Genomic DNA, 25,009 nt, shown 5'->3' with positions numbered 1-25,009 from the left:
ATCTGGCGATAATAAGAACCCCTAGGAATGATTAATAACCCAACGCTAGGACATGTCTAATATACTCGGGTCGTGGTAGACGACCTGTTTCAACGTTATGATACAGTACAATCTTCTCGATCGAAGTCCTAGTCGGTCTTATCCTCCTCATCATCATCATCATCCGAGCTCTCATCACTACTACCGTCAAGGCCCAGCATGGCGTCAAATCTGGCCATACTGTCCTTCTTAGCCGCCTTCTTCACAGGAGTTCCCTCGCTCTCGCCCTTCTCTAATTCAATAGCTCTCTTAGGTCTGCTCGAGCTACTACTAGAACCTATACGAACTACGGATCGAACCATGATAATAACGGAGCCTTCTACGACACCGATGAACCGACCCGTTGTTATTACTACTGCTAGAGGAAGGAGCCAAAACTCCTGCTATGGCTTCGGAGGGAGTAAGCCCACTGTTCTTGAGACCCTTCCGGATAAGGTCTGACCGGTCCCTCCCAGATTCCTTCAAGGCCTTAGTGTATCTGAGTATGGCTCATCCCAATAACGGTAATGGTATTTGCTTGCTACTCCTTATCCAGTTTGACCTCCTTCTCCACCGCCTTTCGAGTGGCCTTGGTAGCACTGTCTTCTTCAGGCCCTTTCAACGCTGCAACCTGATCGATACGTGGCCTTACTGGATACTCAAAGGCATCAGTACCAGCTCGTCGTCTTCCCTCTGCCTCTCCTCGAACTCCTGTATCCTCTCAGTCATCCTAGAATGACGTATTCGACGGCCATCGAGGTCCCGACAGGCATCGAAGTTGGTCGTCTTCTTACCACCTGCACACACAACTTGTCCATTCACTTCACGATAGAAATCAGGGCAGGAGATCCCCAGTGAGATCACGAGCTACGAGTGAATATCCGCGATGATGCCAATACAGTTGATATTACGTCCTTTCTGGCCTTTCAACAAGGACCCAAAACCACCCTTTCCGCCTACCAACCCCGACCCAAAGGCAACAGTAACCTAAACCTCGACATGGTTGAACGGGAAATATGTCATAAGCATAACCTACCACTGGGGCGCCGCCGATGAACCCTCCGTATCGCAGCTCGAAATCAACATCTTCTGGAATGCCGAACCTTACATGAGGAAAATTCCGATGAGCCGCGATGACAAGGCAAACCCATCAGAGAAGCGAAGACTCAGAAAAAGGCATGGGCCCACCTTACTACCTCTCCCTAGCAACACCGACCAGACCGTTCTGGACTATGTCCCCACAGTCAACGAACAGGCCACGCTCGCGACCCTGCTGCTCGAGTAGGACTTGAGGTGACATGATGAGTGGTCAACTGAGCGCAAGGGAGGATGGCCGAGCCTATGCAAATCCAGATTCGAGAACTACGGCTTGGAAACATCTACAGAAACGTGTTATTTCGCCCTTCGCTTCCCATACGCCCTAAGATATGCATCTTCGACTGGGCTCGCGATGCACCGATGGCCAGCTGAGACCACGGCCCTCAAGAGGTTCATCTTCGTAGGCTGGCTGTTCCGCAGTGTACGCGAAAACGATGTTGGACAGACGGTTCGTTGAGGAAAGTCAAGTAGAGACAGGTGACCAAGCTGTTGCGATCGTGGTGGTGGCGGCCGACGTGCCCCAGTGAATGGCAAGTTACAGTCCCTTTTAGAACTCGTTGTCGTATTGGCCGAGATTCGTTCACTGCTACAATCATTCTTAAGCTGGGTGATTTACCCAAGGTGGTGGCAGTCGGCCATTTCTTGGCGGGTTTTACCCGGGGTAAAACGTCGACAAGTTACGATCAGAAATCCTAGGTGATTTCGTCGACTAAATTCGATCATGGAATTTAAGTGATGACCAACTTCAGAGTCGGGTCAGTTCAGGACTGATGGTGTGGTCTTTCGCCCTGGGACTCTGTGACCGACTTCGCTAGGATCAGCTTAGTCACCATCATGGCTTTCTTCCTCACCTTTTTCCTCTCGGTATTACCACTAACTACAGTTGGCCTCGTCACCAACATCCTCCGCAGCACGGCTGGCGATATCCCCAGAATACTGCATATCGTAGGGGCTGGCAACAACCCTCCAGGGCTCCAAGGGCTCTCTGATGCCTGGCAACAGTTTTTCCCCGAGCCGCTCTACCACCACCACTACTGGGACGTTCTTGGTCCCGATTCCACGGCTTGCTTCAAGAAGCACTTCCCCTCCTACCTACCGCTCTTCCTCAAACAGCAGATCTCGGTCCGTATGGCGTCACTGCGGTACTGTGCCCTCTTCGACTCGGGTGGCGTGTCGGCCGATCCCGGCATCGTGGTTCAGCCGGGCTTCCCTCACGACCTGTTGATGGGTGGTAGAGTGTCCATGGTTAACCTTCCCCTTGCTGGGACTTCACAGTATGGTCTCTTCATGGCCTCTCCACGGGCCCATCCCCTCTGGCGCCAAGTCATGCCCCAGGTCATGCAGTACTTCCAGCAGTACCCTCCCGTGCCTTGCGATGGTCCTGACTCGTGCGACGTGGCCGACCCATGCAACGAGGAGCCATGTGAGATGCCCTCGCCTGTAGTGGTCACCGCTTCGGTCCCTTGCCAGGGTAGCGGCCCATGCCCAGACCAGTCCCTAGGCAACGTAGTGTACAGCCAAGTCGCGACGCCATGCAGTGGACGGGAGCCTTGCGGGGATACGACAACACCTGTTGTGGTCGCTGCCAACCCTTGCGATGGTAACGAACCTTGTGACGACTCCGAGCCCACAGCCGACGATACTAGGCTCAGCACAGCCTCTAACAGTCCGCCAGCAGGCATGGTCCCTTACGCTGTTGGTCGTGGTAGCAGTGGTGGAGGTACCAGCAGTCCCTCCCTCTCAGGGTCCCCGGCCTTCCAGGTGGTGTCGTTTCCGATGTCCTCCCTCCTCGAACGAGTCGGAGTCAAGTCCCGCATGCATTTCGCTGACTGTTCTCGTGCAGAATACATCATGACCTCTTACTGTAGTTCAGCAACTACTACGGGCGGCGGCGGCGCCACTACGGCCAGGACCGTGCATGAGAGCCGACAATACAAGTCCTCTAGTGGAGGAAATCCAATACCGCCACCGCTGCCGAGTTTCTACTACTATCCACCCATCGGTCCACATCCCTACCCCATGATGGTCCCTCCACCGTTGCCATATATACCCTATCAAGGGCTCGACTATTCGCCCAACGGGGCGTCCCTGTCCGAGAGGGCACTAGAGGATGTCAAGGACATGGCAGTGCAGTCTTAAGAGGTCAGTAGTCGTATCCCTTTATTGCGTCTTATGGACGCTATGCGCATGAGACTCCTCGTGACTACTATACTTTCGCTGTTCCGAGAGGCCTTAGCGCCTCCATGGTCCTACCAATGGTAGGATGCATGCCTGAGTGATAATGTCAAACGTTGACGATGTGTGTTGTGTGCAGTTTCAACGGAAAGGGTATCTAAGGTTCCCGCGTGCAAGATACGGATGAGGTCAGGAGTGTGTGGACGGCAGGTATGTGTTTGGGCTTTTCCATCTGTGCTTATGACGGCCTCGTCTGCTATAACACTCTCCACACCAGCAGCTAAGTCGTTGACCTCTCTGGACTACTCTTCAGTGGAGTTGCCGATAAAGGCCTCCGTCAAGGGTGTCCGTACCGGCGTCTCGACCTTCCGCTTCACGTGCATCGCAGCGTGTCGTGGGCCAAAGGTGGCCCTCGGTACTCAGCACGGGCACACCATCGTCGTATCCCATGAACTGGGTGCCCAGAGGGTCCGGACTATACGACCACCAGCGGAGGATGCAGGGCCAGCCCGGAGCGTGGACTGGTCGGTGGATGGATCTGGACTGGTAGTAGGGTATGCCTCGGGGGCAGTGGCGCTGTTCGATGCCAATACCTACGCCTTACAGAAGCTGGTTCGGGACATGCAAAACAGTCCCATAACGGCTGTGGCCTTTTGGGGGCCTACGGGGAGGCAGAACCTTCTGACGACAGATGAGCTTGGTCGTTGCTACATGCTCACTTTCAACACTTTTTTGGTGACGATGACGTGTGAAAAGAAGCTCCTATTAAAAAAGGAGAAACCAGTGAAGGCCATGGCGGCTCTCCGAGGATCCAAAATGGTCGACGCTGGTTTGGTCGCGATGGTATCAGAGGAGGCCTTGACGGTGGTGGGCATGGTCCCAACCCCGAGGCTAGTTTTTGAGATGCCTTTGTCGGAGGCAGACTCCTTGAGCCTCTGTTGGTGTACTGAACCTGTCATGCTTTGCGTCGGGGTCGGCAAGACCCTGCACATGCTCAGGCCCCGAGAGGACTTGACGACGTTCGATGTCATCGGTCAAGTCCTTCTACCGTCGAAGGACTTCTCGACAGGCTTCAGGGGCATTCGGTGTGTCGGTGGAGGTCTCGTTGCTGCCGTGGTGGCCCCAGCGCAGGAGCCCAGCGCCCGTGAAGTGATCCTAGTGCAGACGAACAGACCCCGAGGGACGATGCTGAGGGGCACTGGCCAGGTCGTCTACCGGCACAGGCTCTTGGGCACCTACTGCCCTGACCTCATAACAGTCATTGGCTCTACCGTCGTCCTTCCCGGTTACCAGGCTGGGGCCGATTCCCACCACTTCACAGAGGTCACTGTGGGGTATTGGCAAGACGAGATCAAGAAGCTTATGGATCAGCAGGAAATGAGTGCGGCTATCACGTTAGTGTCTGGCATTGGTAGTGGTAGTCTGCCCCAACTCGCTGACGTTTATCGGCCGAATTCGGTAGAAATGGAAGCCCTCTTGCGGGTGTTCCTACTGGACATGCCCAAGGACGACCTCGAGAGGGTCCAGGAGTGCGTGACCTTGGCCGTGGATGCCTGTGCCAGTATGGCCCTATGGGACTTCCTTTACAGTGTTGTCTTTGCTCGTTGCGAGGCATGTGGCGAAGCGGTGCGGGACGTCTATTTAAAGGTAGTTGAGACCAGACTACGCTCCGGAGTCCTTCCTGCTGGTACCGTCGACTCTGAGATCGTGGCCTTCGTTCTGGCGAGGTTTCAAGACGAGCTCGCCAAGGATCCCACAGTGGAGGTGCGCAGGGCGGCGGAGGACTTCTGCCTAAGTGTGAACCCAGAGAGTTTGGACCTCAATTTCACCACCCGAATGGCGACCGAATTCGGTCTTTGGTCGGTTGTGGTGTACATTTACAACGTGGCCTTCGGTGACTATACCACACCTTTGCAACTTTTCGTTGATGCCTCAGTCAGGGCCATGGAGAGGCTACAGGCCAAGGGCCAACGTCAGAGGCTCGCTAGCATGCCTCTTGTGGAGTACCTTTACTCGTATCTTGCTTCTACTCTGGCGGGGAAGCCGTACCCTTTGGAGACCCCCACTCCCGTGCCCAAGCCACCCGCCACGGCCGTCAACGACCTCGTCAAGGCAGTATTTAGTGACACTTCTGGATGCTTCGACCAACTCCTCGAGATCTCAGCCTCCGAGTTCTTCAAGGCTCTACCCTTGACCGAAGAGTGTATACAGCAGTGCAGCATTCGGATGACGAAGAGGCCGGACCGTGATGTGGATGCAGAAGCCTGGAGAAGCTATTACGTATTCGTCGCCAAGGCTTGCCAGGTCCTGGGGATTGCCATTGAACCTAGGGAGGTTCGGCAGCAGGTTCTGAAGGTCATGCTGGAGGCCTTCCCGGAGAAGCGGATACAAGTGGCATTTGAGAGGATATATGAAGACGATAAGTGCGCATCGATCGACGTCGCTGAGTTCGTGAAGGAGGCGGCGGCCAAAGGCATGCGGTCTGTCCAGGCCTGGGCATTAGGGCATTGTCTGGGGGATTACCAGGAGATGCTAGCATGCTATTTGGACGCGCCACAGCTCAGCGAGGATATATTCGACGATATCATACGTAGTGATGACCCGCAGATCTCTCGAGGCATCCGGACGGCTGCGCTGGCGTTGGTCCGAAGGCTCATAGAATTGAACCCGGCAGAGACTGGGCGGCTCTTTATGGATGGCACTCTTGAATTGGAGGAGTCGACCGGGCCTGTTGTGAAGCTCGGGGACATTTCTGATGACCTCTACTGCGCATTTTTATTGCCGCTCTTGAACCCAGACTCGTCGTGGCGGAACGCTGAGGGTCGGAGGAAGTTCTATCGCGCCCATGCGATGACCGGGCTGGAGCTGCTACTACGGACTGATCGCCAGTCGGGCGTCTCGAAGTTCCTACTTAGAGCTGATAAGGACGCTATACCGCTGGACCAGGCACGAGAGCTGTGCCAGAGGTACTCGAGCGTTCAGGGCATGCTCTGCCTGTGTGAGAAGGCCGAGGACGATGATGGTGCTGTGACCACTGTATTGGACGCTCTAGCCAAGGCTCAGGAGGAGTCTCATAAACTCGAGTTGGTCTCGCTAGCAGCGGACTTCACCCTCAGGCGAGCGGAGAAGCTCCAGCCAGAGCAAATTTCTAAGCTTTGGATGCCCTGTTTGGCGATGGCATGCGACGACTTGCAGATTTCGGAGATGCTCCTACGCAAGGGGGGAGTATTGGATTTGGTACCCGTGGGTCAGTCTATTGAGACGCTGCTTCGGAAGCGGCCGGGTCGACGGGTTGATGATGATGCCCTACGGAAGCCTCTGGTGAGCCTCTTGGGCGGTATTGGCTTTTCCTACTCGTTGGCAGAGGCGACCGAAGATATATGCCGACAGGACGCTAGTAAGCTGTTCTCTGACTTGGTGTCTCGGCAGAGTCGTGCCCTCAGCGTGGGCTCGGTCCTCTGTCAAGGTTGTCAGAGGCCCCTGGTGGGTGAAGGGAATATCTCTGGCAAGGTCACCATTTTCGACTGTGGCCATACGTATCACGACAAGTGCTGCCAGCCCGAGCCTGACGAGATGAACCCGAGTCCAACACTGAGGGAGTGTAAACTGTGTCGGTGGGGGTAGTCACCATAAGACAGGATCCGCGTCCTTGGCTCTGTTGTACTATTGGTATTGAATCTTAATCCTGGCATCGACTGTAACATTCACCACACTGTGTGTCCATATCGCGCGTTTCTAAAGCCGTAGGGCTGCTCTTGTTGGGTTCGACAGTTGGGGGCGGTCCTCCTTGGCAGACAGGGTTACCCTCGGTGGTATCTTCTTTTTAATGTATCGGTCGTATCGTCGGCTCTGTGCGGTGATGAGGGTGGCTGGCCCTTCCGAAGCGGGTCAGCAGATGGAGATTCGGCGGCTCCTCAATACGTGGGGGAAAGCGGATCTTGTGGACAACGTCGAGGCCCTGTGGAGGGACCAGGCCCTGAATGATCGGAACAAAGTCCATGCTGTGTACCGCCTGGTGTCGGTCAACTGTGAAGATTCCTCTAAGCTGCTGGAGAGGATTCTGGACGAGGTTGTAGTAGAGGTCGAGGGCGGTCGCTTTTCTCATCCACAGTCTGTGGCCCGGCTCTGCTACTGCTGGGCGAAGGCTCGTCCCTCTACACCGCTGCCGGAGTGCCTTTCGGCTGTCCTCTGTGACGACAAGCAGGGAGCCCGTGGCCGGCGAATAGGACGGCTCAACTCGGGAACGCTAGCGGGACTACTGTGGGCCTATGCCAAGACCCCTGGGACGGCTGGGCACGAAAGTGTCTTCTCCGTGGCATCAGAGCATCTTGCTACTAACCTGACCTCCCTGAGTGGTACGCCAATACGGGAGGTATGTATTATGCTGTGGTCATTCGCGGCCTTTTGGAAGCACCGCCGTCCAGAGCCTCTGCCGTTTGAACTCCTACTTGCCTTAGCTAGTAGAATCCTGTCGGACCCATCAGCCCAACCGCGGGAGATGGCCAGCGCGCTGTGGGCAGTGGCGACCCTTGAGCTCTGGAGAGGTGACCAGGACCGAGCTGTAGTGCCGATGTTACGACAGGCTATAGAGGCAATGCTCCCCGGGTGGCCATATGGATTTCCTACGAGGGAGTTCAGCAACGTACTATGGGCGGTCACCAGGACAGAAAGTCTGGTGAACTCGATGGAGGTACGGCAGCTGATGGAATCGGCGTGTCGGCTCATCCTGGGTCGAGGGGGAGGGAGACCTTGGAAGGTGGAAGAGCTCGCGATGGTCGCTACTGCTCTGTCGGGTTATATAGGGAAAGTGGAGAAGGAAGACCGGCACGCCACTGAGGCGCTGGTCACAGTTATGAACTCAGTCGCTTCCGTCGGCTCAGTGGACGGCAACCTAGCGACATTCGCTCAAGCCATGCTGCCCGTGGCGGACCGAGTCGATCAGGCTGCCAAGGCCAAGCTGCTGGTCACGGCAGAGGAAGCCTTGAAGGCTTCTAGGTTGGACACTACGGCTCTGATCTCCGTGATTGACCTTTTCGGGGAGGAATCTCCATCTGCGGCTCTCGAGGCGGCCTGGAAGGCAGCCATAGGACTAGTGCTACGGCACATCAGGGAAGGCCGGCCGGTCGAGATCCGATCACTGGGCAGTGCAGGAGCGCGGGAGGTGTGTAAACAGCTGGGGGTCCTGGGGGCTCCTAGCGACCTTCCAGGAAATCTTCAGGCTAAACTCGTTGGCCATCGCTTCGCCTCAGTCGTGGAGTACGTCCTTACACCAGAGGATGGCGATGGGGAGTCTGTTTCTGGCCCGCCCACGGTCTTCCTCCCAGTGCCTCAGAATACCTCTTCTGTCACAGTGCTGACGCCCTACCATCACGGCTGGGTCCGCAACACCGAGCCAGACTTCAGAGCTCTAGAGGAGGTGGCGCGAGTATTGGAGGCCCATCGAGACACCCACGACTGCGGCTGGGTGAGGCTGGTCCTCAGCCGGGCACCATGCGTGTCCAGCCTGGCTGCGATGGCTCAGTTCGTGGAAAGGTACCCCGACGTTGACCTTCGAGTTTGGTTTCACCCTCCTCCATGGAAGTTGACGTGCATAAAGTGATTGGTTTCTTGCCAGCCTCAGAGTTTCGTTGGTCGACAATGCTTTCATCAGGCGTGATCTAGAACACGAGCAATCTTTCTATGGCCGCCGCTTCGGTGACTCTGACGGCCGTGACGGTGGTACGGGAAGCATGGCCTCGGCACTCCTGCTTGTTGTCCCCGGTTGACCTGCCCGACGCGAGGATGGTCCTCGTAGAGAGCAGTAGGAGTGGCCATAAGGTATGTGGTGTCTAGCCAGCGTCTTCATGTTTGGGTACGGTTATCTCAGATCTGTCTCTGGTCTCTGCGGTCCCGCAAGGTCGAGGCTGGCCGGATGGAGTTGCCCACCTGGGCCCGACGACAGCTGGGATCAGAAGTGACGGTCACTCATCTAAGTAACATCACAATCGGCAGAGAATATCACTCATTCGCTTTCTACCCTTAGATGAACAGGAACCTTCTCCAGCGTCGTGGAGGCTCAGCCTTCCTCGTCGTGCCCACTGGCCCGATGTGCTCCAATCCATGTCTCTCAATCCAGAAGTCCTCCGGAGTGCTGCCGAGCGTCAACTGAGGGCCTGGCCCTTCCTAGCACAGGGGCATCTAGTATGCCTAAATCTACTCGGCAAAAACGTTGAATTCACGCTGGATGGGTCTGGACATAATGAGACCTTATTCGATGGCTTTGCTCTACCCCAAAGTCACAGTGTCACCCCGTCACCACCTACCAGAAGTTGCCTCTACTACAACTGCCCCGACGACCTTCGATTCGCCGACTCCCTCGAGCTCAGTGCTTTCGAGCTGCTAACTTTTCGTCCAGACCGTCGCAGCTTCCATAACCTGTTGGGAAACCTCGGCCCAAAGGCGGTAACTCTCCTCGACGTTTCCCACACCCCTGCCAACGCCGAGGTCTGTGAGGGCTTATGGGAAGCCTGTCAACGATTGCGGATTTCCCTGCTAGTGGTGGCTAGAGGCAACCTCGCAACTGTGGCAGGCGCTTGGTTGTCCAAATTCGACAAGGCCGATCGGATCGACTGTTCCCCAGCCTCAGAGGAGTCTACTGTCAGCACTAGCGCGTCGGCTTCTGTGCCCTGCTACGGTTTGGAAGAGGAACGCCAGCTCCTCAAGGAGGCCGTGGTCTTACCCTTCCTCTACCCTAATCTTTATAGGCGCATGGGCTTACGCCCCAGTGCGAGAGTGTTGGTCCATGGTGTCAGTGGCAGTGGTAAGAGTACCCTAATAGACTCTGTTCTGGCTGACTTCATGCCCTCGAGGGTATCTATCGTGCGGGTAGGCGTCCTCTTCATTTGGCGGCCCCTTCCCGGATATACGTGGACCTCAGGTGGACGTGTCTGGCATCTTTGGGAAGTACCTCGGCTCGACTGAGCGTAACTTGCAACGGCAGTTCGATGCGGCCAGGCTCAAGCTTCCCGCTGTACTCATCTTGGACGGCCTAGAGTCAATCGCGACGGCACGGGAGGATGCGGCCGATGATGATGGTACGTCCTGGCCGAGACCACAGTGTGTTCCATAGTAGCAATGAGGCTTCCCTCAAGTGACTGCCATGGGTTCAGTCAGACTCGGTGGGTATCCATCCCGCAGGTACATCCGGAACGTATCGGCGTACACTGACTACCCTCCTCACTTGTCTCGATGGAGTAGATGCCGATGTGGAGGAGTCGTTGGCGGTGGTTGCTACCTCGACTATCTCACCGGAGAGGCTGGACCCAGCAGTCGTCCGTCCAGGTATGATTACCGACTAGGTTGGCCGCATGAAGTGTGGGAAGATATGCACCTGGTCGAATACATGTGTTGGTGACAATATGGAACTTTTGGGAATTTCTCGCTGGTTCCTGTACACTTCTACCCGAATTCGAGTATCAGAAATTAGCGACGAAAGCGAACATATAATCCTCCAACACTGATCGATGCTGATGTCCTCCCTCTTCTCAGGCCGCTTCGACAAGTGGATTGAAGTCCATCGAGTGAGCCTCAGCGATGTGGTCACCGATGAGGACTTGCCCCAAAATGAAACGTTTCTTGCCTGACGCTCGCCTTGGTTGAGTTCCTTTGCAACAGCCAAGGGCCTCGTGTTAGCGATTCCTGCTTATGGTTGACTGCCCGCCCCCGTCCTCACCATGCATCTCCTGTGACACAGCCGGTGCCGTGTGTAGTCCCTATGATGATTATAATGGTTCCTACAATAACTATCCTCGGGGTCTCTTTTGGGCCCCTAGGGGAAAGCATCTAGTGTCCTACTTCGCTGATAATACCTGTCGGGTATTCGATGTGGACCAAGGACTGGCCCAACCTACGCGAACCGAGCAGGCCTCGGGGACTATAACTGCAGTGGAGATGTGCCCATTGGGAGCTGAGTGAGTACAGCCACTGCAGCCCCTTCACTGAATCTTCTTTCAGGCCGGCTGATTTCCACTATGCAGTTTCGGTGAGAGATCGGCCGATTCATCTGGTCAACCTCCTCACTGGAGAAGTGGCCGCGAGGTGGGTCCGCGGCTCGCGCTTTATCTAGCTCAGTGTCACCATCGCAGTTACCAAGGCTACTCCCTCACTGATGAGGTTAGAGCCGCCTCGTGTCTGGCTTTCTCCCAAGACGGCTCGCGTTTGCTCGGTGGTGTCGCGGGGCAGCCTCAAGTGTGGCTGTGGGACCTCACTCGTCCTGGCAAGAGCGCCTATCATCGTGTACCACACATCCTTCTAGGTTTCCCCCAGTGCCAGGGCTTCACGTTAGGTATTATCAACTCGCAAAGGGAAGACAGGCCAGCGTGGCATCGTCTCGGCAGCGGCTTGGGTTGATGACAAATGCTATGCCTTGGGAACCTACAGCCGGTGAGTGTGGTTTACCGTTACCCTATGGGGCTAGGGTGCTTCACTCAGTACTATTGGTATATATGATGAACGCCAAGGGTCCAAGAGAAACGCCAAGTGTGTGAAGATGTTGTCGGCCTCAGATGGCGGTGGGATCACCTCGCTCAAGTGAGCTGACCCTCCTTCCTTGCACGCGAGCCCTTGTGTAACATCGTTTGGCCAGGTTGTCTCCCCAAGGGTTGCTGGTCAGTGGTCATCGAATGGACACTTCAATGCGGGTGTGGGACTTGAGGTCCTCCGGTGTGGAACCCGTGACGATGTTGCCTCGCGCGACCAAGACCAATCAGCGCTTCGACTTTTCCTTCCTGGGCAATAGTCGGATTCTCGCAACTGGTGACGATAGTGGTCATGTCCTTTGGTAACGCCCTCGCACTCACTGCTGTTCTCCCACACGCATTCTTCCGCAGGTACGATACTCTCACTGGGGACTTGCTGGGCAAATGCTGTGTGGCCTCTTCGGGGGCTCCGTGCATTGCCGCTGAAATAGAGCCTGTCAGCCTCAGTAGACTCGCAGTGGGGACTGGGCAGAGAGTGTGGCCCACGTAAGTGGACGCAGCCTACCGGTTCAACATAGGCTATCGCAAATCGCTACAGGTACGTCTCAATGGGCGACGATGACAACACAGAGTTGCTACAGCCCAAGACGGACAATAGGGTAGCTGTAGTGAATTTCAGTGCCCCCGAAGGTCTCCTCTCGACCACCTTGCCAGCTGCTGTCCCGACTCCTATCGAGGCACCGCCCCAGAATGACCAGCCCGTCATGGGTTCTGACTCGGAGGAAGCCGCAGCTCAGGTGTCTGAGCTGGCCGAGCCTCAGTCTGTGATCATACCGGAGGCTTTCAAGGGTCTACCGCCCCCGCCTGGAGTGATAACGCCCCCTTGTAATGCTCAAATGCCCTGTAATGATAGTCATGAAGACCCTGCTGATTCCTCGCCTCTGGAGGGCCAAGCCGAGGCCGGCCCAACCACTGGAGCTGGTGATATCGACATGACGGATGCTACCGAGCCTTGACTCCTCCTAACGTATCCTAGTAATACTCTATACTATTCACTGTCTCAACCGCTTGAGCTGTTTCTGGCAGAAGCTTGTGGTCGAGTTCACTGGGATGGGGTCAGTCATCGTGCCCCCGTATAGGTATAGTAAAATTCAATATTGCAGCCAACGCCGCCTCAGCGAGCTCGTCCGACTTCCGGGCAAGGTTCATAGAGCCGTATCAATTTCAACACGGCAACAGCATCATCCTGTTGCATCAGAGGTACGCTACCACTCACTGCAGGCTTGAATCCTTTACTTCTAGAGCCCCCTCATTGGCCGCATCGAACCCTTCTGAAGGACTTGACCAAGAAGAGGCAGACCCCCTGAACACGGGTGTAACTGTGTGGCCGTCATCAGCTGACCTTGCATCTCGTTTGATCGATGAAAGTGGCAGTGGGAGTCTCCTTGATGTCGCTGGTAAGCGTGTCATCGAGCTCGGGTCCGGTTGTGGTCTTGGTGGTCTCGCATGTGCTGCGGCGGGCGCCAGTAAGGTTACTCTCACTGATTTGCCAGAGGTTCTCAACGACGTAACGAAGCGGAACATCGGGGCCAACTCGGTCCTCACGTGGGCATGTGACCTGCAAGCCAAGCCACTTGCCTGGCCTGGGGAGGACTCGGCCGAGCTCGGCGACTTTGATGTGATTCTCGGTGCTGATCTCATATATAGGGAAGCTGATGTCGATCTCCTCCTGGCTGCTATCCGAAATCTGGTACAACATAACCGTGTACAGAGATTCATATGGATGCAACCATCCCGGGACCCTATAGCCAACGCTAAGGCCATGAACTGTTTCAGAGAGAATGGCCATGGTGTCACAACAGTGGGTCCAGACCTCTACGTCGTCGACTTATCGGTTTCTACTGACCGAGAGCAACAAGTAGTGAGCGAAGATACTGCAGTTGTTCCCGATAAGGCTCAAAGTGTTGACGAAGGCGGAGAGATAGTGCAGCGAGGCAAGCGCTCTCGCGAGGATAGTGATGATGATGCAGAACCGATGAAGAGGTCTCGGGCAAGAAGAGGGTCAGTTTATCCTGGCATGGAGAGTTATGACGCGGCCGTTTTTACTGCGTTCGAGAGCTGTGGTGTGCGAAGTGATAATGATTCTGATGGCAAGTCGAGTTCCAGTAGTGATGAAGATGCTATTGAGTAACGTCTGTAAAATGCACGTAGAATGCGTTCCTCCACGAGCTATCGAGTTGTTTGAGTTCGGGATAGTGGCTGAAGTATGCTATTGCTATGGTAGACTGCAATTAGTAGTCAATGCAACTCACTCCGGATGACGAGGAACGGCGATCGGCTCGCGGGCCACTCGCTCAACAGTGGGCGATCCGACATGGTAATCGCGTGATATACATAAGGCTGAATATCGTTGTGATCAGGCATACAACTGCATCCCGCCGTCTCCTGGTTCCACGCCACGAACGGTATGATTGGTTGTACGGCTACCGCTGACATTTGCCAGGGCGAGCGACTTCTATACGTCCCTCATTCCGCGTGTGTGACACCCTCTGGGGTTCAAGGCTTATACGAACCGCAGGTTATGCTCGCGGCTTCACTGGTGAAGCATAGAACCGATCCGAACTCACCATTCCACGATTACTTGCAGAGCTTACCGTCCGAATTCGACCATCCTCTCGAGTGGTCAGCTGATGAGCTCGTCTGCCTGAAAGGCACTACTGTATGGGAGATGCATCAGCTCTCTCTAGAAGTCGTCGACAGCGTGGTGGAGCTCTGTCCCAATTCCCCTCGAGCGATGATTCGTTGGGCCGTTGAGGTTATGATGTCTCGAGCTTTTGAGTCGGAGGTTTGCGGTCTTTGCGTGATACCTCTCGCGGACCAGTTCAATCACTCATCGACCAAATGGCATACAAGAGTGCGCGAAGTTGAAGGAGGTTTCCAGATGCTCGCAGAGAAGCCCGTGAAAAAGGGTGAAGAGATCTTCAATAACTACGGACTATACACCAACGAGATGCTTCTACTGACCCACGGCTTCATCGAGTTTGATAATCCTCACGACCACTTTATAACCATAGAGGTTTCGAATGCGGCCTTCGCTGTGGATGTGAATGACACTCAAGTTATACCCGACGATATACGGGACTATCTTGCTTCCAAGGGGATATCAGGTGAAGGGATTATTCAGATGTGCTCAGAAGCTAACGAGAAGGCCATCAGGGGCTTGCGACCGATATCGAAAGCCGATACCTATCGGCAAGAGTGCGCCAAGCGAGTGATTGATATCGAGTTGAATTTACGAAACCGATGGAAAACTCGTGTTTTATGCTTAACAGAATAGTACTGCTTCTCTCAGGAGAAAATCATTGCGTTCAAAGTTAGCATAGGCGATTCATCTAATGTAATCTACTCGGTGGATTTGATGTGGTTGTTCAACGTGATCACTGGCACAATGCGTTGATGAGCTAAGCTTTCTGATCCGGACAATTTGTAAAGGCCCCGTTCTAGTCATAGTCAACTCAACAGCACTCAGTTACATACACTCCCACTTGAGGAAAAAATCCTTCTTGCGTACCATTATCAGGGCAGTAAAATACAATACAAATGTAGCACTCTACAGGCTTTCAGAGCAGTTGAGTTGAACGTCATTGACTAGCTGTCGACGTTAGGCATCAACAACTAGTAGCCTTCTTATGCCAATCCAAGCCAAACACCGAGACCCATGGCCACGAAACCTCCGACACATAGACCTGAATAAAACAACGCGTTCAATGAACGTGGACGAAGCATATGGCCCTCTGATATCTTACCTGAGTTGACCGCCACAGCAGAGAAGCGGCCTGTCGCCTTAAGCTCGGGACCGGACAGGCCAGGAATCTCGTTGATAGTGATCAAGGAGAGACTGCCAGAGAAGCCGTTTCCGAATCCGAATAAGGCAACAATAGCCATCGAAAACCAATCGTTGCGGAAGAAGCCCGTAGCACACATCACGACCAAGGGGAAGATCAACATACCTAACAGGCAGCTCATCAAACGTCAACTCACAGGATGTGGAAATGAGAACTTACGGATAACCGCAGTGATCCAGATGTTCCCATAATAAAGAGGACCGCGGTGGCGCACACAGAATCGAGCGATAACGTCGAAAACTGTGAAGACGGACAACAGAATAGTCTGGTACCAGTGAGCGGGGGCCAACGCTGTTAAATTGTAGCAGGGAATAGCAGTCAGAATCTGTTGGAAATCAGACACTCTAGAGAAAACGGGACATAAAGCTTGTGACTTACAGCAGGGTAGCAAGCAGTAGTCAAGACAAATTGCAGGAAGATGACGAGTTCGTTAAACCACACTCTGCGGAGAACCTTCCAAATGTCAACCTGCTCTTCCTTCTTTTCTGATAAGAATCTCGTTACTCGTAAAGTGGCACGTATTGGACAGGCTACCTAGCAGAGATTCCTGGCTCGAGCTGGCCTCACCCTCGTGGATATGAGCGGAGATGGGCATTCTCATGAGGGACACGTAGCTTGTAATACAAACAATCACCTGCGACGTAATACATTGACAATCGAGGGTCGCCGAGAACTGAACTCACCGTAGCAAGGGCAGCCAAGAAGTAGATGGATGTTGAGTTAGCTTGAGAGGTCGAGATCAGCTTGGTGATGTCTCGGTAGACGACAGACACGAACGTAGAGAAACCTGAGCCGACGAAAGGAGGGTAAACATGAAATTAATCGCATTAATCTCCTCGTAATTTAGTCGTTTCTTGCAATTTGGGTCAATACTGTGAGTCAGGCGCGAAGAGAGAGTAATCGAGGAAGCTAGTTGTAATCAACATTGCGAATTTCCACAGTACGACAGGACTTACCGATGCCGATCTGGAGAGCCTCCTGCATCTTGGGCGAATACTGAGAGTTCAGAGCTAGTAGAGCCGAATCCAAAAACCCAGTCACCACAGACATCAAGAACCTGGCACAAACGCTCTGTTGAGTCCATGTCTATCGAGAAACGACGCGTGTCGAGTAGAACACTTACACTAGGCCGAGCAAGATGGTGTATACCACGTCAGCAGGAAGACCCAACCAACGGAATAGGAAGATGACAAACAAGCAGCAGAACTGTCCGCTGAAGCCACCCAGGATTCGACGGTGGAATTTCATGGACTTGCCCAGGGAGAGGACCAGGACCGTCATGACCGAACCGAACTGGTACAGACAGGTGACCACGAACTCAATGTTCTTGTCAGGGAACAGGGTCTTCCAGTAGTCGAAGGCTGCCCAAATAGCTGAGGAAACAACTTACACTTTCACATACGAATAGCAAAGCTTACCAGAGATTGGGAATAGATAGCCGATACCGATGATAACCATCCGGGTATATGCTCCTGTAGTGACGGTCACAAATTTGTCCTTCTCCAGAGCACCGGCCTCACCGGCGGACACGGTGTTCACCACTGGTTCATTAGTTGCACTCATGAGCGAGAGTTAGTGGAGGTGAATCAAGTATTACAAAGTCGGAATAACCAACACTGAAGCAACAACATAGGATAGCATCTACAGAGAGCGCCAGACCTCTGTGGACCCTACCACTAGCCCGAACCCAAGAAACCACGACACAGTACGATAAATCATTCTGGGAGCTAGTGAGCGACGAGATGCACAAGGTCTACGACTCTCTATAGTAGTTGAGTTCAGCGTTGGGCAATGACCAGAGAAGAGACCTGGAGAGCTTCGAAAGCTACACAATACAGCTGTCCCTTACACGAAAATTCCTCCATTCGTAACACTCGCCTAAGCTTTGATAAATAGCTAATACAGCTTAATCTCGGGTTCGCTCGCACAGCTACAATCGAAGCCTCTCCGTGAACCAACGCAAGTCGTCATGATCCTCTCAAGGGAAAAGTTATACATTCATGTGCTGTGCATGACGGCGGGGGTCGGCCCTACTCCACATCTTCCGCGTAGCTGTAGTCCGCCTGAAGACGTAGACATAGATATCGCCATCGCTAGTCTCCGCTCTGGTTGTCTTGATACCCATGATACCTTGTGATGCATGACGAGAATATCGTCTATAAAGTAGAAGCTGTCACTCTTGGTCTCCCAAGGGGCTTCAATCATCGCCTTCTTCTCTTCAGCTGTGAGCTCGGGCAGTTCATATATCACCTACAGTCAACCAAGCCCGGCTGTTGAGACGAGACTCCTTCCATAACAACAACGTAGACTATCAAGAAGAAGATAGCGCTCGCCCCAGGCCGTTTGGGGCGTACTCCTCTGACGCCTGGTCAGCCGCCGGTGCCGAGCCCAGTACGAAAGTTACCTCCCACGTGTTCACGGTGTTGGGCATACAGTAGGGCATTGTGAAGTCATAGGACTTGAGGATCTTGTCCTTGAAATAGTGACGCTCAATCATGCGGAAGTTGTGGACCGGCTTATCCCCAACTGTGAATTCCAGTCTGACCAACAACCGAATTGTAATCAATGGCAACAGGGCTACTCAATGAGGCCACACATACTTCGTTCCAACGTGCTCAAGTTCTAGAAACCGCGGTCCGAACTGGTAGCGAATGTTCCGCTGAGCCGCTTCCTCCATCTGAGCAGAGCGGCTTGTCGCCCCCTTGTGAGGCGGTTCCTGAAATGATAGTCGCGGTACTGACGACCGCAGTTCATCCATGCGATACACCCGCGGCTCCTAACAGTACCAGCATTTTGCCGTATCAATCGAAGAGCTACGGAGGAGAGACTACTACCTTGGTGATCTCCAACAACTTCCTTCCCGTGTCTGCATCGCGTACTATGAAGCCAATGAAGTCTATCCCATACGTGTTAGCCGATGCCGGGCATAGGAAGTCCTCTGTGGCGCAGGAGAACTTAGTGACCACTTCCGGAGTCACCCATTCCCAGCCAGTGAAGCATTTACTATCAGAAGGCTTGGCGCTCCCGACCAACAGCTGAGAGTCGGAATCTGCCGAAGTCGGTTCCATACTTTAGATGAAGTTTCGCTATAACAAGAAGGCTTAAAGCCGAGGGGGGGGGAGGGGGGAGGGAACTGCCGCACAGACACCTATCTGGTCTCTAACATTAGTGCTAGTCTGACCTCACGTCGGCCCAACGGAGCTGCATAGCGGCCCGGCTGGGGACGTAACGTCGCTTTGTCTCAGCTCTACCAAGTACAAACTAGCATATGACAATAATAGCACAGGAGCTCTCAGTTCACAGAGCAGCCTACAACCAAAACTAAACTACTGCCTCGAGTTGTGGCTATGTATGCTCCCCAACATCACCGGGCGACAATCAAATTTCTTTACGTCTACCATTGACCCAACACTAAAACTCAACTGTGATCGCGTGCCTGGTAAAAATCGGACAAAAGCAACAAATTAATCGTCCTTAATAGAACAAGACTTAGACCGTCCTGCTCATCTATACTAGACAGCCAGCCCTTCTCAAAAGGGTCCTACAGCATAATCCACCGCGTTACAAGGCGACCCACGACTCGCAATCCGAGTCGCCGTCAGTGTGACAGTCCTCTGATCCAACCTCACAAAACTCGCTGATGGTATCACACTCAACCATAACACCATCAAAATCTTCTCCACCTGTCGCCACCTCCATGGGGGCTCCCATCAAACCCACACCGATCACTCGTGCCACGACGTCTCTAACGTCATCCTTCGCTTCACTTGAAGTAGTGTCAGGGGTCCCGTCAGCTCCCTCTCTTTCATCGGAGATGACAGCATTGCTGATGATAAGAGCTTCCGGCATTGCACAGTCTTGCCAGAACTCCGAGTCGGCCAATGTCGGTGTGGACTCTCTTCTCTCCACCAGAACAACATCCTCCTCATCGTCACCACACTGCGTGCCAAAGGTAGAGCTGCTGCTTGTTGTCGTCCCAACCTCCTGCTTAGTGTCGGTGCCAACAGACCAGACAGGAGAACTGGGAACGGCTATCGCGTTAGGATCATCAGCACCAAACGCTTCTGCCACTCTATCGACCCTGACAACGAGCAATACCCTACCATCATCAGCCCATACCGCGAGCTCGCACTTACCACTTGAACACACAGCAGGCTGCCTTGTCTGCGATTTGCAGGAACACAGTATCCAAAGCATCGCAGAGGTGGTCAAAAAGGTTGCTCCCAACAGACCCACAGGAGTCCCATGGCACGCGATAACGACCACCAGCGTATACCAGGAACGAATGCAGACCGTCGAAGAAGTCCTCAGGGCCTTCACATATCTACGAGAAACACAGCACAAGGTACAACCGACCCGACTAATAGCGCAAAAAGAATTCCTTACATCAATATCAATGCTGCGAATGCCAGTCTCGACCCACTGAGCGAAATGAGGATCAACCCGAGCTCGGCTGAGGTCACTCTTGTCTTGGACGGTCACTCGGAACGGGCCGCCTGCATACACCGTCCTCCGCTCCGCTTCAGAGTACCATCTTACTTAATGTAATCCTACAGTCGTCAACCACCAAGTGATGAGGCGTGGCCCAGTCGAACGATATCGACCCGACTGCGGTGCTCACCCTGTCGTCCCGAGTCTCTACTGTGACCTGAACCAACCCGATCAGGAGCCACGCCTGGAGAACCCACATCAGGTGGCTTACCACCGCAGTTTTGCATGAGCCCTGGCGCATTGGATGTGAGGCACTCGGCGAATCCACTGGCTTAGCCATCCTTACTGTGGTCATATAAAAACGGCGACCACTGAGACTATACTACACTGTAGCGGCAGACAGAACACAACACCCGACCGAGGAAACATGGATCACTCGAAACGAATACTCCCAACCATGACGTCACTCTTCATCATCTCTATCTATCCCCTTCTTCATCTCATTCACTGTCTGTGCTTCCAAATACGCGACCTTAGCAGCAGTCAAGAGGTCGAGCATTTTCGTGGTGAGGATATCAGCGCTGCCTAGAGTAACACATCTGAACTCATATAACTTCACAAAGCCTCGGCCTACCCTTCGCTTCCTCTTCCCTCTTCTGCTTCTCCTGCAGCATACCAATTTTATGCTCAATGATTTCGAGCTTCTCGTCACCAGTCAAGTTGCCGTAGTACAGATCCGCTCGCTGCTGGTTCGACAGGGCTCGCGTCAGACCAAGGGCGTCCGGCTGACGAACAGTCATCCTATAGAACGAGTTCTCGATCAACAACTCCCTACCTTATCAACCTCGTCGTCATCTCCACCATCAACATCTTCAAGATCGTCATCTTCGGGTAGAACATCATAAGACAGCTCCATAGCCTCCCGGAAGACATTGGAGGTCGGATGAATACGTCGGTTGCGATTCCTTGGAAACTCGGCGGCCCCACCAACTTGTCGCAGCAGCAGCTCAGTATTAACATCTCTGTTGAGCAGACTGACGGCATCTGGGTTATCCTTGATAGCCTTCGGATCACCACGAAGAGGCGCCGCCTACAGTAGGGACCAAACCATATGAGGCCTCTAGCCTACTCTGATGAAGTAACAGATCTCGAAGTTGCGGAAAGAATCATGAAACCATAAGATACCAAGGCCGTGCAAGACGAAACCGTAAGATACTCCCCACCTTTGCTTGAGGATCCGTGGGATCTGAGTCCGGCAGGCGAGCATCCAAGTTCTTGTCTGTGATATATTGTGCCCTGTCCTGCAGTTTCTGCAGGAAGAGCATTCGTTTCACTTTAAGCTTAGAGTGTCTCGTCATCTCAATCGCCTCGTTAACCCGAGCTTCTATACGCAGACGATCCTTCAACACCGCCCGTCGTTTCTGGTCCATGCCTGATGAACAATACGATTAAATCAGATTCGGACCACAACGGCTGAGGTCGCCTACTAATAGCCTGTATACGAGCCTGGCGCTTCTCCCATCGTTCTTGTTTCTCTGCCTTGTACAACGCTATCTCCCTCTGCTGCTCTTCTCTAGTCACCTCATCTAGCTTCTGTAAGTACCTACCAACAGTCCAAGAAATTCTCCGGTCGTCCTAGTCAACATCAAATAAAATGTAAGCCGGAAGAATACTTCCTCCGCGCAAAACGCCTACTGTGCTCGATAGATCTTCCGTAAATCCCTCATCTGCCTCTCCCAAGCCAACCGCTCCACAACATAGGGCGTATAGCCGATCCTACGGCAACACAGGAATCATCTACGACTATTGCTACACCCTAGGCTGACCTACCTCAGGGGCTCTGCGAGTTGCTGCTTAACAGCAGCCGCCGAGAGCAAGAAGTCTAGGCGTTTCTCGAGGGCAAGGGGCGAGACCTTCCACACATGCAGATGCCGAGATTCAACATCCCCAGCATACTTTCGGATTGATGATGCGATGAAACAAGAAAGAGCTTTCCAATGACCAGAGAGCTCTCTCGAGATGGTCCCCTGTGCTCACCTGCGGTACGCCTTCTACCTCCTTGAGCATCATCGGCCTGTATCGGGGAGCCTTCGCAAGAGGTATCCGTCTCGGAGGAGGCATCCTGGAGAACTCTCGAGCCTTCTCTCGCAGCCGCACAAAACGTCTCACAGGATTCTCGAACGGCCCTAACGGTCCCAGCTACCTCCATCACCATCCCACCGAACCCTCACCAGTATTCCGAGGCTTCCCCCGTTGTTTAAGACGCTTCATGAAGCCTGGAGGACTTAGAAACCGAGAAGCATATATAGCCCTCCGATCCGCCGATAGCATTGCCCGCGACACAACTACTCCCAAGCCATATAAGAGGTCCAATCCAACTCGCTTCATCGCAAAATTGAAACATTCTCACAAGATCTGTCTCCTGCCACTAGCCGTAGTGCTACACGATCCGCTCATAGATGCAGCCCGATTCCCTTATCTTCAGCGGCCAACTACATAAGAGGAAGCCGCTCAGTCTACACATAGGAATCTGTACAGGGTCTTACCGCGAGGAAGTGGCTGCGAGCAGCATTGATGTTGCAAGTGGTAGCAGCCGGATCTGAAATGTGGTGTCCGAGATGAAATGTGTGCCCGGCTTACGAATATTCGGATCAGAAGTGACCACCATGACGAACGTGTTGGGCGTAAAGCGATCAATATGGCCCGAAAGTTGGAGTTGGAGACGTCCAAAGAGTTGAAGGGCAGCGTGGTGCTTGCTGAGGTCAAGATACGTCCAGCGTGGGAACAACTCCAAGGCCGGCTCACTTGACACTCAGTTTGAACTGCTTCACAATATTTGATATCTTCTCGAACCGATGCGGGTCGGCCATCTGCTTCGTAGTGTGATTGGCAATGACCAGGAAGGTAGACTTCTCAAACAAGACCACCTGACACTCCCATAGGCTTCACCATCGCGTACTCTCCGCCGACCTCGTCAGCCTCCACAGCACTTGCGAAATTGGCCAGCTCTCTCTGCAGCTCGTCCATGTTGGGGATCAGCGAATGAGCGATCTCCGACCAAGCGCTGAGCAGCAGACAAATTATAATACTCCCTCCACCGCCACACTCACCGATAGAGTGTCTCGTCCCAGATGCTGGTCTGGAAGATCTGAGTGGTCATACCAGCGAAATACGGCGAGAGCAGCTCGGAGTAACTGATGGCAGCAAGACCCAAGTCGCGGTGGATCCTCATATTTGAACGACCACTACTATTTGAAGCGAGCCTCCCGCTCGTTCTCCGGCACGAGGTCGAACTTGTGGAGAAGGACGTAAACCTGGACCGTTGTGAATCGAGGATGACCTCACAGGAGCAGTACATGAGCACTCTTGGATAGGGACCGCAGAGACTCCATAGAGTTCTTGAAGTAGGTGATTTCCTTCTGCTGTTCGGCATCTCTTTGGTCGTTACCAGCGAGAGCAACAACATATATCATCACACGCACCTGCCCAGCAAGCTTCACCATTGGAGATTCACCTTAGTGATATGAAAAATACATTTCACGACTACTGCATAGCGCGAATATCGCATTTTTCACCGAGTATTACGCCACGTAAAACGGGTGAAACTCCATTATCACGCCCAAGTACAAGTGGCGACCGACGAGACCATCGGATAGATTGAAATTGAGAATTTCCCCATAGAGTCGCTACTACATTGCGGAAAATGTGGTCCTTCTGGCTCTCGAAGTAGTTCTCCATGAAGACGTCCTGTCCTCCGCAGTCCCACAAGGACAAGGTCATATTGCCGAGGAACCTCAGATGACTGTGCTCCACCTAAGACGAGGTCGACCTTAGAGAACAACGGAGAGAAGATACGCCTTATCACTTGGTTGGTCGGATGCAGCCTTGTGGTCTCCCGAGCTGAAAAGCACAGACATAATAAGGTGTCGCTAACCATCACGAGGAAGCGACAACGCTGGAGGCCCGGAAAGGGCTCCCCTAGTACCAAGGTAATTTGCGAAAATGATGGAGCGCATGCTGGTCTTTCCTGCTCCTGCTCTTCCCATCAACAAGACCTTCGCAGTCTCCTCCTTTCCACTCGAGCTTGCACTGAGATTGTTCATCAGAGAGACCAACTATCTGTTGAATCTTGGCAAATAATCGTGGGAGAAAGCGCGCGCCCAAAACTCTGAATCGCGAGGCGTGAGAATTTGGCGTCGACGATGTTGATCTATTCCAACCAAGGGTATTGAGATAACACAAGTATAGCCAAGATAGGGTAGGTGCAAGATCGGATAGGTCTCGTATCAAGTACACCGAAATAAGGAAATAACTTTGTGCCACAGCCAATGAACAAAATAGCTATTCTACTACTAAGAACAGCAAGACTTCAAGATCTCAAGAGATCAATAGGCACAGACAACACTCCGGGGCCACAGACTACACATCAATGCGCTTCAAATTGCCAATAAACTCAAAGAAAGGCTGAGAGCGTAAAGGATCACTGGAGATAGCAGCCACTTGACCACGAATCGAAATGACTTTATAGACAGTAGCATTCCAGTAGGGATCCAGCTTGTTACGGTTATAGTTATACCTTAACACAGAATCGCCAATCTTAAGAGTATCAAAATTGCTACGAAGCGCAGACTCATCAGCTAATACTTTTCTAGAACGGAGTGTAGCATCTAAGTTTTCAGCATCAACTGTAACCCACTGAGAGTCTTCAGTCAGCCTTCTGGAATATGTCATAACCATTTCTTCCAGCTCATCATTCGAAGGTAATTTGAGCGGAACATTTTTATCCAGAAAGGCAGAAGCAGACTGAGATAGAGAGCTTTGAGCATCATGCTAGGAGGTAATCCTCGACATGCACATAGTGCAAAGAACTTGGATAGAGAGTCGATGATAGGCTAGGACGAGTCACACTATTACAGAGAAAGATGA

At 53.2% G+C, this 25,009-nt stretch overlaps 12 protein-coding genes across 12 annotated transcripts in view; 5 read left to right on the top strand and 7 right to left on the bottom strand.

Annotated features, from left to right (window-relative positions):
• Nucleotides 1–86: 86 nt before the first annotated feature.
• Nucleotides 87–1,333, bottom strand: Pmar_PMAR013765 (conserved hypothetical protein). Its single transcript, XM_002765653.1, has 7 exons — nt 1,215–1,333; nt 1,055–1,121; nt 930–1,005; nt 694–815; nt 564–649; nt 393–517; nt 87–316 (listed from the first exon to the last, which is right to left on the bottom strand). The coding sequence occupies exons 1-7, from the start codon at nt 1,316–1,318 to the stop codon at nt 129–131; spliced, it is 768 nt and encodes a 255-aa protein (XP_002765699.1). The 5' UTR covers nt 1,319–1,333; the 3' UTR covers nt 87–128.
• Nucleotides 1,334–1,950: 617 nt separating this feature from the next.
• Pmar_PMAR013764 (hypothetical protein) lies at nt 1,951–3,255 on the top strand (the record flags this gene model as incomplete). Its single annotated transcript, XM_002765652.1, has 1 exon — nt 1,951–3,255. The coding sequence occupies one exon, from the start codon at nt 1,951–1,953 to the stop codon at nt 3,253–3,255; it is 1,305 nt and encodes a 434-aa protein (XP_002765698.1).
• Nucleotides 3,256–3,531: 276 nt separating this feature from the next.
• On the top strand, nt 3,532–9,056 carry Pmar_PMAR013763 (hypothetical protein; the record flags this gene model as incomplete). Its single annotated transcript, XM_002765651.1, has 3 exons — nt 3,532–6,892; nt 7,086–8,823; nt 8,942–9,056. The coding sequence occupies 3 exons, from the start codon at nt 3,532–3,534 to the stop codon at nt 9,054–9,056; spliced, it is 5,214 nt and encodes a 1,737-aa protein (XP_002765697.1).
• Nucleotides 9,057–9,390: 334 nt separating this feature from the next.
• Nucleotides 9,391–10,913, top strand: Pmar_PMAR013762 (conserved hypothetical protein; the record flags this gene model as incomplete). The annotated part of the gene is made up of 4 exons (XM_002765650.1): nt 9,391–10,155; nt 10,208–10,364; nt 10,468–10,611; nt 10,819–10,913. 4 exons carry the CDS (start codon nt 9,391–9,393, stop codon nt 10,911–10,913), a joined length of 1,161 nt encoding a protein of 386 aa, XP_002765696.1.
• Nucleotides 10,914–10,974: 61 nt separating this feature from the next.
• Pmar_PMAR013761 (hypothetical protein) lies at nt 10,975–13,954 on the top strand (the record flags this gene model as incomplete). The annotated part of the gene is made up of 10 exons (XM_002765649.1): nt 10,975–11,240; nt 11,284–11,367; nt 11,415–11,565; nt 11,615–11,712; nt 11,761–11,859; nt 11,915–12,109; nt 12,159–12,293; nt 12,346–12,728; nt 12,887–13,007; nt 13,050–13,954. The coding sequence occupies 10 exons, from the start codon at nt 10,975–10,977 to the stop codon at nt 13,936–13,938; spliced, it is 2,421 nt and encodes an 806-aa protein (XP_002765695.1). The 3' UTR covers nt 13,939–13,954.
• Nucleotides 13,955–14,029: 75 nt separating this feature from the next.
• Nucleotides 14,030–15,084, top strand: Pmar_PMAR013760 (hypothetical protein; the record flags this gene model as incomplete). Its single annotated transcript, XM_002765648.1, has 2 exons — nt 14,030–14,124; nt 14,168–15,084. Exons 1-2 carry the CDS (start codon nt 14,049–14,051, stop codon nt 15,082–15,084), a joined length of 993 nt encoding a protein of 330 aa, XP_002765694.1. The 5' UTR covers nt 14,030–14,048.
• A 222-nt stretch (nt 15,085–15,306) lies between these two features.
• Pmar_PMAR013759 (equilibrative nucleoside transporter, putative) lies at nt 15,307–17,257 on the bottom strand. The gene is made up of 9 exons (XM_002765647.1): nt 17,071–17,257; nt 16,776–17,025; nt 16,609–16,709; nt 16,336–16,439; nt 16,187–16,286; nt 16,031–16,137; nt 15,812–15,977; nt 15,554–15,757; nt 15,307–15,493 (listed from the first exon to the last, which is right to left on the bottom strand). The coding sequence occupies exons 1-9, from the start codon at nt 17,213–17,215 to the stop codon at nt 15,435–15,437; spliced, it is 1,236 nt and encodes a 411-aa protein (XP_002765693.1). The 5' UTR covers nt 17,216–17,257; the 3' UTR covers nt 15,307–15,434.
• Nucleotides 17,258–17,682: 425 nt separating this feature from the next.
• Nucleotides 17,683–18,720, bottom strand: Pmar_PMAR013758 (retinal protein, putative; the record flags this gene model as incomplete). The annotated part of the gene is made up of 5 exons (XM_002765646.1): nt 17,683–17,715; nt 17,783–17,902; nt 18,057–18,192; nt 18,253–18,368; nt 18,487–18,720. 5 exons carry the CDS (start codon nt 18,718–18,720, stop codon nt 17,683–17,685), a joined length of 639 nt encoding a protein of 212 aa, XP_002765692.1.
• Nucleotides 18,721–19,111: 391 nt separating this feature from the next.
• On the bottom strand, nt 19,112–20,440 carry Pmar_PMAR013757 (hypothetical protein). The gene is made up of 5 exons (XM_002765645.1): nt 20,355–20,440; nt 20,192–20,300; nt 20,039–20,148; nt 19,789–19,976; nt 19,112–19,733 (listed from the first exon to the last, which is right to left on the bottom strand). The coding sequence occupies exons 1-5, from the start codon at nt 20,436–20,438 to the stop codon at nt 19,214–19,216; spliced, it is 1,011 nt and encodes a 336-aa protein (XP_002765691.1). The 5' UTR covers nt 20,439–20,440; the 3' UTR covers nt 19,112–19,213.
• Nucleotides 20,441–20,546: 106 nt separating this feature from the next.
• Pmar_PMAR013756 (conserved hypothetical protein) lies at nt 20,547–22,414 on the bottom strand (the record flags this gene model as incomplete). The annotated part of the gene is made up of 9 exons (XM_002765644.1): nt 20,547–20,668; nt 20,718–20,868; nt 20,919–21,117; nt 21,269–21,515; nt 21,571–21,686; nt 21,779–21,859; nt 21,914–21,996; nt 22,121–22,269; nt 22,315–22,414. 9 exons carry the CDS (start codon nt 22,412–22,414, stop codon nt 20,547–20,549), a joined length of 1,248 nt encoding a protein of 415 aa, XP_002765690.1.
• A 185-nt stretch (nt 22,415–22,599) lies between these two features.
• Pmar_PMAR013755 (t24f1.1 protein, putative) lies at nt 22,600–24,186 on the bottom strand (the record flags this gene model as incomplete). The annotated part of the gene is made up of 10 exons (XM_002765643.1): nt 22,600–22,682; nt 22,724–22,839; nt 22,889–23,010; nt 23,054–23,147; nt 23,194–23,277; nt 23,333–23,397; nt 23,440–23,565; nt 23,777–23,896; nt 23,949–23,983; nt 24,069–24,186. 10 exons carry the CDS (start codon nt 24,184–24,186, stop codon nt 22,600–22,602), a joined length of 963 nt encoding a protein of 320 aa, XP_002765689.1.
• Nucleotides 24,187–24,502: 316 nt separating this feature from the next.
• Nucleotides 24,503–25,009, bottom strand: part of Pmar_PMAR013754 (hypothetical protein) — a gene marked incomplete at both ends in the record, with an annotated part of 4,763 nt that continues 4,256 nt past the window's right edge. The window contains one exon of the mRNA XM_002765642.1: nt 24,503–24,659. Within this exon, the coding sequence (XP_002765688.1) occupies nt 24,503–24,659 (157 nt within the window). The remainder of the gene's footprint in view (nt 24,660–25,009) is intronic.

This window comes from Perkinsus marinus (assembly GCF_000006405.1).
Source record: "Perkinsus marinus ATCC 50983 genomic scaffold scf_1104296975428, whole genome shotgun sequence".
Taxonomy (NCBI): Eukaryota; Perkinsozoa; order Perkinsida; family Perkinsidae; genus Perkinsus; species Perkinsus marinus.
This window is presented reverse-complemented; position numbering and strand designations above follow the sequence as displayed.

What these genes read in the sequence shown, in the direction of transcription:
- Pmar_PMAR013759 (XM_002765647.1), bottom strand. Translation starts at nt 17,215, where the DNA reads ATGAGTGCAACTAATGAACCAGTGGTGAACACCGTGTCCGCCGGTGAG. An exon ending in CTATCTATTCCCAATCTCTG is followed by an intron (nt 17,026 to 17,070) that starts GTAAGCTTTGCT and finishes TTGTTTCCTCAG; the next exon opens with CTATTTGGGCAGCCTTCGAC. An exon ending in ACCATCTTGCTCGGCCTAGT is followed by an intron (nt 16,710 to 16,775) that starts GTAAGTGTTCTA and finishes CGTTTGTGCCAG; the next exon opens with GTTCTTGATGTCTGTGGTGA.
- Pmar_PMAR013757 (XM_002765645.1), bottom strand. Translation starts at nt 20,438, where the DNA reads ATGACCACAGTAAGGATGGCTAAGCCAGTGGATTCGCCGAGTGCCTCA. An exon ending in TTCGCAGCATTGATATTGAT is followed by an intron (nt 19,977 to 20,038) that starts GTAAGGAATTCT and finishes TGTTTCTCGTAG; the next exon opens with ATATGTGAAGGCCCTGAGGA. An exon ending in GCCTGCTGTGTGTTCAAGTG is followed by an intron (nt 19,734 to 19,788) that starts GTAAGTGCGAGC and finishes GCTCGTTGTCAG; the next exon opens with GGTCGATAGAGTGGCAGAAG.
- Pmar_PMAR013765 (XM_002765653.1), bottom strand. Translation starts at nt 1,318, where the DNA reads ATGTCACCTCAAGTCCTACTCGAGCAGCAGGGTCGCGAGCGTGGCCTG. An exon ending in TCATCGGCGGCGCCCCAGTG is followed by an intron (nt 1,006 to 1,054) that starts GTAGGTTATGCT and finishes GTCGAGGTTTAG; the next exon opens with GTTACTGTTGCCTTTGGGTC. An exon ending in GGCTCCTTCCTCTAGCAGTA is followed by an intron (nt 317 to 392) that starts GTAATAACAACG and finishes TAGTTCGTATAG; the next exon opens with GTTCTAGTAGTAGCTCGAGC.